This window comes from Telmatherina bonti (assembly GCF_933228915.1).
Source record: "Telmatherina bonti genome assembly, chromosome: 14".
NCBI lineage: Eukaryota > Metazoa > Chordata > Actinopteri > Atheriniformes > Telmatherinidae > Telmatherina > Telmatherina bonti.
Window position 1 is genome coordinate 14873840 of NC_136612.1, and position 12378 is coordinate 14886217.

Here is a 12378-nt window from a genome sequence, read left to right on the forward strand (position 1 = left end):
GTGTATTAACAGGGCCGCTAATTTATTTACACATTTATTTATTTAATAATGTCCCTAAGGAATATGGTGTTTATGGTGGAAAAAATGGAAAATAAGAATAAAATTGAATCTGCAAGGGAGAGATGGTTAAAGATGAGACGCTGAAGAGTCAGTGTGAGCTTCAAAGGTGGTGGGGGGCAAAGCTTGCATATAAACGCATATATATGCATGTGCACGCAAACAATATTTTGTCTTCAAGGAGCTAAGTTTGGAGAGTTGGATGCTACTGAAGATTTAAAGCTAAAACCAGGGACTGAGAAGACAGCAGGAACACAGTATGGTAAAGAGGAAAACTGGAAAGTGCAACGCAGCATCCTGTAGGTCTGAGGAAGAGAGGCGACAAGAAGGAACGAAGGAAAATCATGTGGAATACACGACACTCGCAAAAAAAATACTGTGATCAGTGATGTGATTGTAGTATATATAAAAATAAAATATATATATATATTAATAAATATTTAAATATATATAAATAAATATAAAAAATTCAAGAAAAAGTCTGAGCACTTATAAACATTTGAGGATAAAGGGTACATCCTGACAGAAAAAAAAATCAGCTGTTGCAATGAAAACCAATATTTGTAAGCTTTAGAAAACTATAGGGAGCCTTTCAGCAATTATTAATTAAAATAAAAGATGGCCTTAAAAAGGAAGAGCTGTAAGAAAATTTGCTTCAATGAAGCGAAATCTTAAGTTTAATAAATGACACTTAGCAGGAAGAGTGAAAGTAAAGATGACTAATAAATTAAAGCTGCTACAAAGTCAAAATAAGACTTGTTTCAATGAAAATCCTCAGAGAATTTTAGCAGACACAAGGGTCATCGCTCTAAAATCAAGCCACGCCTTCACAAATAAAATGAGCAAAATGGATGAGCTGTCCACTAAAAGAAATCCTCTTCTGCAACTTCAGATAAATTCATCATTTGAGGTTTGAAAATAAACACCTAAACCAAATAAGTTTGGAAATGGAGATTAAATTAAAACTAAAGGACTGTTTTGACTAAAGGAATTAGGCATTAGGACAGATGTGCAGAATTTTAACAAAACTTTTCTCTGATAAGTGGAATCATTTTGCTTTATGTTTGAACAGAAATCAATAATACATGTAATATATATCAATGATAAAGGAAAACTGGATTTAATCAAACATTGGCTAATTTAGAAACATCACGGCTAAAGACATGAGAATGTTTGTTTTTGTTCAAGAAATGATCCTACACATGCTTTAAAATGAATAAAAATTAAAAAAGAGAAATGTTTTTCCATGAGTCTCGCAGTCCACTGACTACAATCTCACCTGATTTATGCAGATCAACCGCAAAGGTTGTTAATTAAAGGGGATCTAAGAATCACATGTATAAGCACCAACAAAACCAACAGGCAGATGAAATTCTTGCCAAAAAAGATTTTAACAAGTAACCAGTGATGTAGGGGAACGAGGGGCTTCAGTATTATATATTTAATCTCTTAGCTACTCAGTTAAAAATTCTGAAACCAAGGCTGTGAAGACCTGAGCAAACAGCCGCTTCACTACGTGTGGTCCCAGAGCAAAAAGAAGTGAACGGCAATAAAACCAAATGGGATTTGGCTCAAGGATCCATGACTGGTCTGCAACCATACAGAAATAAGCTTCAGAGGAGTTTGTAGGATGTGAGGTGGAAAATGTGAAAAAAGAAAACGAGAATTTTAGAAATACAGAGATAAATAGCAAGAGGTGAAAGGGGAGGAGAGGGGGGAAATGGTACATGTACAGGGGGGCAATGTGAAGGAAACAAAAGGTGAGAAAAATTGTACGATTTAGAAATCAGAGGGAAAAAAAGGGAAAGACTCTGGTGGCTGATGCATTACCTCCGGGTAAACAGTGGGGAAAAAAAAAGAAAAAGATGATGACTGAGGCATGGAAAAGAATAAAGGCTTTGTGCAGAGTCTCAGAGGGAGGAACGGGAGAGAGAAACCCAGCAAAGGACAGACAGACGAACAAGATGAGAAGGAAGACAACAGATGGGAAGAAACAGGCCTGAAAAAGTGGACTGCAGTGCACATGACATCCTTCTCCATATGTGACCAACAGAAACAGAGAAGAGGAAAAAATACAGGAGAGCTACATTCTTACATATCCGCCCAGACATTATGTTATCAGAAGACATCTTCATGGTAGAGGACACTATGATAAGCTATCAGCAGAACAAGACATGAGGATAAAGTGCTTGTAGTGCAAAATAATGATATAATAAACAAGATAAAAATAAAATGCAAAGATTCAGGATAAAACAAAAAACTTCACACAAACACAGCACACATACAAACATGCACATCTCTGTGCTTCAAAGAAATATATTATCTAATATCAAACAATCTCCTCTGGGAGCGACTGCAGTCTCCACTGAGATGTTTTCGGAGTTTTATTTTTGGTTATGTGACAGAGATGAGAGGAAAAATAACGCTCTAGACTTCATATGATTGATGTATTGATAATATACATCATAATATACACATTATATATATATATATACATATATATATATATATATATATATATATATATATATATATATATAAAAATATATAAATATATATAAATAAATATAAAAAATACAAGAAAAAGTCTGAGCACTTATAAACATTTGAGGATAAAGGGTACATCCTGACAGAAAAAAAATCAGCTGTTGCAATGAAAACCAATATTTGTAAGCTTTAGAAAACTATAGGGAGCCTTTCAGCAATTATTAATTAAAATAAAAGATGGCCTTAAAAAGGAAGAGCTGTAAGAAAATTTGCTTCAATGAAGCGAAATCTTAAGTTTAATAAATGACACTTAGCAGGAAGAGTGAAAGTAAAGATGACTAATAAATTAAAGCTGCTACAAAGTCAAAATAAGACTTGTTTCAATGAAAATCCTCAGAGAATTTTAGTAGACACAAGGGTCATCGCTCTAAAATCAAGCCACGCCTTCACAAATAAAATGAGCAAAATGGACGAGCTGTCCACTACAAGAAATCCTCTTCTGCAACTTCAGATATGTGTGTGAGTGTGTGTGTATATATATATATATATATGTGTGTATATTTATATGTATATATATATATATATATATATATATATATATGTATATTTTTATATATATATATATATATATATATATATATATATGTATATATGTATATTTTTATATATATATTTATATATATGTATATATATATATATATATATATATATATAAAAATATACATATATATATATGTATACAGATATATATATAAAAAAAATATGCATATATATATATACATATATATATATATATATATATATATAAATCCTCTTCTGCAACTTCAGATATGTGTGTGAGTGTATGTATATATATATGTATATATGTATATATATATGTATATATGTATATATATATATATATATATATATATATATATATATATATATATATATATATATATACATACACTCACACACATATCTGAAGTTGCAGAAGAGGATTTATATATATATATATATATATATCTATATCTATATATATATATATATATATATATATATATATATATATATATATATATATAAAAATATATATATATATATATATAAAAATATACACACACACACACACACACATACACATATGTGTTTAACACAATGGGACAGAATATGTTCTCTGTTGTCACCAAGAACACTGCACACTGAAATTTAGATTCAACACCATTTCACACAACACTTGTTCACAGGACAGGGACGCAAGGCACTTCCTCTAGTTCTGTATGTAAATTAAAGCTTCCGTTAGTGACCTTAGTCATTACTAAGTCATGGTCAGACGACATTGGTTAAGCAACCTGGCTTATTGACACAACAAGGCTTTCACTGGTGCTGCATTAAATTGTGTGTGTGGTGCAAGAGAGTATGTATATTTTGCATACCGTGGTTGGAATGAGAAGAAAAGCCTGACTGGAAAAGCAGAGACATACTGAGCTTCTGCAGAAAACTGCAGCAAGATGCATTCAGATCTGGGTTCCTGAAAGAGTTGGTAAAAAGAATAAAATGCTCACACGGGAGTGCAAAACAATCCAAAAAAAAAAACATAAAAACAAAAAAAACCTGGAAAAGCTCAAAGAAGGGAAAAAAAACTACAAAGTAAAATAAAGACCAAACAAGCTGCGCACATGCAACATGTATGTATGGTCAACACAAAAAAGACTAAACTGAGGGACAAGACAGGATGTGAGTTGACGTACTCTTAAAAGCATAAACACAGTATGGTTGAGTTTCATTACAGTTCAGAGCGGGGGGCCTAAAGCCTAACAAATCAACCACATCTGCAACCACACTAACATACGCAATAGCACACACCAGCACAGTTGTATCTGCACACAAACAGTCTATATGGTTGCATACACAAGGAAAAAAAAAAGCCTGCAGACTTTGAAGCTGCAGAGCCATCACTCAGAGACACACACTGCTGAGAAGACTGGCTCAGTAGACAAAAGAGTGGCTGAAATAAGTGAAAAATGTCAGACGGCTCAGTCAGTGTTATCTCCTTCTTGTGCTCCAACTGAGAAAGACAATAACAGCTCAATTCTCTAGCTTGATACATACACAGTGCACACAGCATTACAGTTCAGCTGCAATACTTTAATTGCTGGATATGACTGAGTTTGTGTTTGTGCTTCATGTTAGTTTACCCGTTTCCAGCACAGAAGAGGCCTTTGTGCTCCACAGCCAGCCTGAAGAAACCAGTAGAGGCTACATGTGTGGAAAAAAAGAGAAACAGAATAATTAGACAATAATACAGAGAAAATAGAATAGAGGATGAGCACCAGAGGCTTTAAGCATCTGTAGTGTGAGAAATGATCAAACTCCCCTTCAGGTTCCTGATCACTAACATTCACAAGCACAGGATGGACAGTAGGTCATGGTGGAACGGATCTTTGACCTCTCAAACCTAATTAAATGTTTGAGTTCATGTAAAAATTGGTATTCAAGAGGTAGTTACTTTCATGAGAATTAGGCCCACCTTCTTTCACCTTTCAGCACACAGCCATAACAAAACATGGTAATTAAACAAACACACATCAAAGAAAGAGAACTTGGCAACCAAACACCAGAAGAGGTTCATTACAGCAGAAATAAGCAACATGATTCAAGCTGAGTTCATGATCCCAAACCTTCATACAGTCATTTTGTATTACATTTAAAGCTATAATATAGTTCATGTTCAATAATGAAGCAAAGGAACAGTGTTAAACATTAATGATTTGCCCACAACAGACAGCAGTAATACATTAATTCCAGCTAGAAAAAAAGTTGCTTCATCATGTAATATTTAGGAAACTGCTTCAGTGGGACAATACCCTGGATTAAATTTAAAAAAGCTTTAATTCCATCAAGTTACTCACTATTTTGTTGGTAAATGCAGGGATTTGCACTATTCTGGAGGAAACTGCTGCAAGCTCCGATAACAGCTTGCTGCAGTTTAAATTCAAAGCATCAGAGTATTTATAATGCCACCACACTGTTTCCTCCAGTTGCCTCAGGCAACAACGTTCTTGTAATAATTGAGACTTATGTTCACTGCCAGTTTTGCTTTCATTTATTTTATTTTATTTTTTTTTATTGCTGTTGTTTTTAATCACAACACACAACCCTCAGCCTGTAGACAGAACATCTCAGGTATTTGTCTGTTATATATTAAAAGTGTATAAATGATAGATTTTAGTTTTAGAAATGGGACTACAGATGGAAATGACTCCCTTGCTATATCCAGCAAATATAATGTAATATTGTATAGTCATTAATATGCAATGTCCCATTCAAATAAACTATTGAATGAATGAGAAACAATCCATCAGATGTGTTACTAGACCATGAAATTGTTTCTCTTTCTTCTTACGCTGGTAAATGCCAATCTTTCCGTAAGTTGAAAGGACATTCTAGCTGACCTTACTTTGTAGTTAAACTCCAAAAATGCCCACAAAAGGTCACGTGACTAGAGAGCTGTGTGAAGACAGGAGGGTGAGACAAGGACAAGGGAAAAAAACCATGATTTAAAAAAAACGTATAATGATAAATAATAATAAAGATATGCAATGAAACCTGTTGGTTGTAAAAGATCACATGGTGAGACCATTATGAACAAACATACAATAACTGCTCCATACCTGGACAGCAGTCTGCGCATGAGCGAGTCAGGATGCACATGCATGTGATGCAGTGGCTAAAGAGGAAAGTAGAATAAACTTTTGTCTCTTTGCACGCCGTACCTTCTACAGTTTGTAAACTGCCTCCTGCAGTGTGGAAACACATCCTTTTCAGATGTGATACACTGATGGAGCAGCTGGTGAACCCGATATAATAAAACCTTCCTGGTGAATTTTAATTCACAAGGTGAATCTTTGATTTCCTTATAAAACTGTCAGTATGAAAAAAATAAATAAATAAATAAAAACAGTTGTTGCTGGATTAAACTTTAATTATTAAAGACCACATTTAGTAGCCTGGCATGTCAGACTGTAGTGCTCTATATGTTCAATACAGAACGACTCAGTCTGGAGTCGCTCCCCTTCACAAAGCTCTGCATCGGTCTTACGCAAACCGGCCACTCTGATTGGTTGATCTAAGGAGACTCTTGCCTCTTGCTTTGCGTCACCACGTATTCTCCAAAACATTCAAGATGGCGCACGGATGTAGCGGAAGTTTGTTTCTTTTTGCCGTAAATGTTGTTTTAAATTACCAGGAACATATCAAATCCTGAAAACCTCGACAACTGACGGCCATGAAGGTCATTTATGTCTTCTGTACTGCACGTCATGTTTATTTTCTTCTGTTCAATTCGCTCTACTGAACACTTCCAGACATTGTAGGCTGCCGCTTTACTGACGTCACGTACATGTTTGTTCCACCCAAGAAATCCGTTGATGCGAGTGAGTCCCCAGACTCTGTCGCTGGTACAGTTAGAGTGTCTGACCCGCCAGGCTACACATTTAGCCGGTGGTTGAGGTGACTTGGACATGAATTTAGTGATATTCAAGCAACTGAGAGAACGGCTCTAGTGGAGATGCCCCTGTGTGCCAGTTGCACCCGTAGTACTTGGAAGACCAGCAACAAAATTAAATCCTGTCTTTTTAATGTAAGTTGTTCTTGAATTTAATAAATAAATGAGAAATTGTCTTGTTTGATTTTTCCTATGAGGGAAATTGGGATGCTTGGATCTGCAATGTCTTATTTTATTTTAAAACAACAAAATATTTTAGAAAATTCCCAAAAAGGTAATTAAAGGGGAAATTGAATCCACTTCATACCCATTCTGAAACAGTTCTCTTTTATATCAATTAAACTTTGGAGCCTTGCTTTAGTAAACGCGGTCCATAGTTTGAGTGCAGCTGCTTCTCTCAGACGGCCACAACTCCTACTGCTTCGTGTTGGGCTGAAGATGTGATGAAGACGGTCGGTGCGAGCAAACCCCAAGCAGACATGGGAGGTGTTGAAGACCAGCAGAGGGAGGAACTTAAGAGTTTATGACATCATAAAATTGGAGATTTTAAAACGAGCTGCGAAGATGCTTAATTTCAAAGTCTGCTAAAAACTAATAAGTCCTTGGGTTGTTTTTTTTATAGGTGTTTTTTGTCTGTTCGTGACTTAAAACCCCCCACAAGACAATTAGGGCTGTGACGATATGCTTTTGTCCCGACTCGATCAGATTCCGATTTTTTTGGGTGCCGATTCGATTTAAATTGCAATTCTCAACATCCTTTGATATTGCGGATTTTCGTTGATTAAAAACCCAAACAAATTTATAAAACCTTTTTTTGCTAGTAATTTTTCTTGATTTCAGTTAGGAGAAAACAACACAGTATCCAGACCATCATTCTGCTACTATAATGCCCAAGAAGACAAGTAAAAAGATCAATAAAACCAATAAAAATGACAAAAATCTATAGTAGATTAATTTTATTTCATTGGGGAAAAAAATTGATTTTTTTAACAAAAAAATCTATTTTAAAATTGTGAAACAAAAAATCCAGATTTTTTAATTTTCGATTCGATTTTCCCACCCCTACTAAGCACTTAGAAAAGTGATTTCTGCATGCAGTATTCCCTTTAATTTATAAAAAAAAAAATAATTCAATTTTATTACTGTACTTTAATGAACTGAATAGAAATTAATCAAAACCTGATTTTGAGTAAGAGGACTCCCAAGTGTTCATAGGATTTGTTCTTACCTGGAAACAAATTCAAGATATGTAAACAGGACTTAACAGAGTTGTATATGAGAGAGGTTGGTTAATGAGGTAGATTGTGCTTTTGACACAAGGCAATAAAGTGATCGATAAGTTACTGAAAACAACAAAATATGATATATCTGAATGCAGAAATAGTGCTACACAAGTAAAAGTAACTAGCTTTTTCAGTCATCTCAAAAATATCAAGTTTTTTTTTTTAAATAGAAAACTTTGCATCTCAAAAGAAACCCTGAATATAAAACTTATATTTAATTAAATCACATATTTTCCAATAAAGCCATAGTCGATGGAAAATACTTCATGTAGCTCTACTCAACTCATCTGGAAGTCTGAAATAATTTTCTGACACTCTCACAATAATGTCAAAGGGACTGTCAGACAATCTTGTTTAGAGGTCTTAAAATATTCATCTGCAAGTGGAATAGTCAAAGCTGACTAATTTGCCAACACAACCTGGCAGCTGCTCCAAAAACAGAATGATTGTGTGACAATGTATGAAAGGAATTAAATATAATGAGACACTGAAATTGCTTTGAGGTTGCGTAGACTTCAACTTACCTAGTTTAGTTGCAAATGCAGGCATGACAGAAGGAAGAAGGGTAAACTGGGAAGAAAGGATGGAGTAGAAGTACTGCAGAATCTGGGCATTAGGTGTATGCTCACACATCCTCTGGAGCCATAAGAAATCACAGACAAAAACAAAACAATTTTGACCTGTATGATTGATTTTTTTTCTTTTAGAAAAGTACAAAAGTATAACATTACAGCAAGGCACTGATGGATAGCCACACATCTCCTTGTGTAGAGAAAATAATACAGAAAGAGGCTTCTGTCAGTACGAAAAGGCACCTAACGTCTCACAACAATCACCGTGACCTATTTCTCTATTAAAATACGATTGCAAATTATCATAGCCTGAAGTATAATATGGGTGTGACTGTCAGAGAACCCCAGAGTTAAGAGGAGTAGAACTATCCACTGAGTGTCTGTGTGATGGTGTTCAGTTCTTACGAGGACAGTGGGTATCCAGACAGAGTCACAGCAGTGCAGCAGACACTGACAAAGAGATTCCAGGGAGTTTTGAGCTCCGTTTTGTTTATTTGGAGCTGTAAATGGGTTTTCCGTCAGGATGGGCTCTAACGCACACTCCTCAGCCAACCTTGAAAACCAACAGGCGTTTTGCAGTCCCGTACATGTAAAACAAGACACATAAAAAAAGGATAGAGATGATTACAATTACTGATGGGCTGAAAAAGTGCTAATCTTCAACAAATACAGAACTTTAATCAAATCTTTTTCCTGGTTTCATTTTGCTGCTATAAAAAAAAAACATTTTTAAAAGATTAATTTAAAAAAAAAAAAAAGAACAACATCAGGACATTATAATGAGCATGGTGTAAAATTAGTGATTCAAACTAATAAAATTTCCCAGGACAATAAGAATGACCCCAATAAATTCCTTGAAGTGGTTCTGACCTGCAGGCAGCCTGAAAACAGACCAGAGCCTGAAGTAAAAACCCTTTTGACCTGAAGATCTGGCTGCTGTGATTGGATCTACTCAGACTTCCCTAAAAAACAACAAAGGAAGATGAGGAAACAAAAAAAAGGTGGAGTGGAAAGCAGAATTTCTTTGTGATTAAAAAAAAAACAAAACAAGTGTATTGCAATGCTCATGCAGAACAAATGTAAACTGGATGCATAGCTGTTTATCCTGGTTAAAATTAAGAGAGAGATTCACTGCATCGTATCTCAATTTAACAACAAATATCACTACCACTAAATTACCCAGAGTAATATGTCAAACACTATGTCTTAGTTCTGATGAGCATAACGATGAGACCAGGCATGCTACAGAGAGAAGGTTTATACTACCTAAAGTAAAAACAAATAATGCAAAGAAAACTGTAATGTACAGATTCACATTCATATGGAATACACTGCCAGGATACATTATTAATGAAAACAAAATATCAATATGAAGTTCTTTTAAAAAAGCATTTCATGACAGAAAAGTTCTCTGAAAATTAATCAAGATATCATCAACATCATCCTATGATTTATAATGTTCTTTGATCTATATAACTGTCAACATATTATACAGTAAACACAGTTACTGCTAAATAATGTTATTATAAATTAGGTTATGTGTCTGTTTTGTTTTTGTTTGGTTGCAGGGTTTTTTTGTGTGTTTGTGCTTGTGTGTCTTTACGCAAATACAATTATATATGTATCATTGTAAAATATTGCTGTAAATAGATTATATGGCAGCATGCTGAAAAGACTCCAGGAAGACGAGCTGTTTTTAACAGTTAATGGAGATCTGAATAAATGAAATGAAGTCTTAAGTTTATTTTTCACTTAAACTCTGTTAAGTTTATTTAGAAGTAACTTTAATATCTAAACCTGCTGAATCCAGTTTGATTATTATTCAGTTTTATTTCTTTTCTCTGCATGTTTTACTGTGCAGTGTCCTTGAGTGACCTGAAAGATGCTTTTAAATAAAATGTGTAATTATTGCTATTGCTACTATTACTCATTTTGAATAATTTTTAAAAATTTTTTACAAAAAGGAAGTTTGATTAAAAAATAGATATAATTAATCTCAATGTACCAAATATCTTGAAAGTGATTAAATGTGTATTTAATGTTCATTTTTTTCTTTATAAATAAATGCAACTCTCTCAAAAGTCTATTTAAACATTGCAGAAACTTTAACTTTAAAGCGAAAATAGAACTACTCTAATCAATTGAAAACATATAATATTGATATCCATTTTAAAGGTTTACCCTCAAAAACAGTGAAACCTGAATAGTTTGATATTACAATAAACATCTTTATAACTGTCTTTTACATTTGTTGTTTACGCAGTAGCACAAGTACACGCAGAGCAGACGAATAAAAACGGATAAATCTCATTATTTTCAACATACATCTAAAAACAGACCTCCCTTGCTTCACCCATCAGAACCACCAGAGGTCTTCATCATCCCCCTTACTGCAAGTCTCTTGGTGGACACACCCATCTCACCTGCAGTCACTTCACTGAACAGCACACCCGTATCAACTTTCCTGTTAAGTCCAGCCTCCAGTATTTTGTCTCAAATTATGGCTGTCTGAATGTCCACACTGTTCCCTACATAGTGCCTTATATTGTGATCACACCATTTTCTGGGTGTCCAAATGTCCAGAGGTAAAAAAGCTAAATTGCCCACAATCCATCCTGAAAAGTAGTGAGCATCAATGGTCTCTAGACAGGACAATATAGACCACAATGCACTGCGGGCAGGAGCTTAAAATGGAGCAAGTAATAAGAACATCAAAGCAGGTAAAATATATATGTATGTATAAATATATATATATATATATATATATATATATATATATATATATGAAAATCATTTATTTTAAATCTTTAATCTTTATTTATTGAACAAATATGCAACAAAGAAAGAATAAAGTACAATTGAAGAAAATAAAAAAATCTTCACAAGAGTTTGGATTGGACTTGGAACGACGCATGGTGGTTGCTGTGGTGACAGCCGGTAGTCACGTGATCTGTGAGGAGAAAATAGCCAGCTTTGTGTCTGAATTGCCACCAGAATGAGAGGGCAGTGTAGTGTAGCCCTATGTGGTAAATGAGGGGTTAGGGGAGAGTGTGGACATTCATACACAACCTTTGTTCCAGGCTTTACTTTTAAACCTATGATTTTATCTTAGATTTAGTGTCATCCTGGGGCCTTACATATAAAACCAGATTGAGATTCAGTGGGGAAATTTTTTTTTGCCATGACTGCAGTTCTTTAGTTTCATGAAGATCATTTACCTCTTAATAGGTAACTGATGGTTGCAAACCAACTGGATTGAGCAGACACATTTTATATATTAATGAATGTAAGATGTAAATAAATGTGTAAATAGTTAACAAAACATACTGCAGCAATAAAGATTCCTTTGAATTTTTTAACATTTGTTTTAAACTGAAGACAAATTCAAACCATCCAGCCCACTTGCTAATGTAAAGTGCATATTTTACTTTAATGGACACTGAAGTTTAAATGGTTGGCCTAAAGCTGGATCTATACTCACAAAGGGTCT

The 12378-nt window shown here is 34.3% G+C and overlaps 1 protein-coding gene across 1 annotated transcript in view; it reads right to left on the minus strand.

Moving 5' to 3' along the window:
* The window catches only part of mei1 (meiotic double-stranded break formation protein 1), a gene marked incomplete at both ends in the record, with an annotated part of 73734 nt that overhangs the window by 34102 nt on the left and 27254 nt on the right, over window positions 1-12378 (minus strand). Inside the window, 6 exons of the mRNA XM_079252684.1 lie at window positions 3963-4086; window positions 4379-4406; window positions 4725-4785; window positions 8841-8952; window positions 9294-9441; window positions 9759-9850. Of these exons, the coding sequence (XP_079108810.1) occupies window positions 3963-4086; window positions 4379-4406; window positions 4725-4785; window positions 8841-8952; window positions 9294-9441; window positions 9759-9850 (565 nt within the window). The remainder of the gene's footprint in view (window positions 1-3962; window positions 4087-4378; window positions 4407-4724; window positions 4786-8840; window positions 8953-9293; window positions 9442-9758; window positions 9851-12378) is intronic.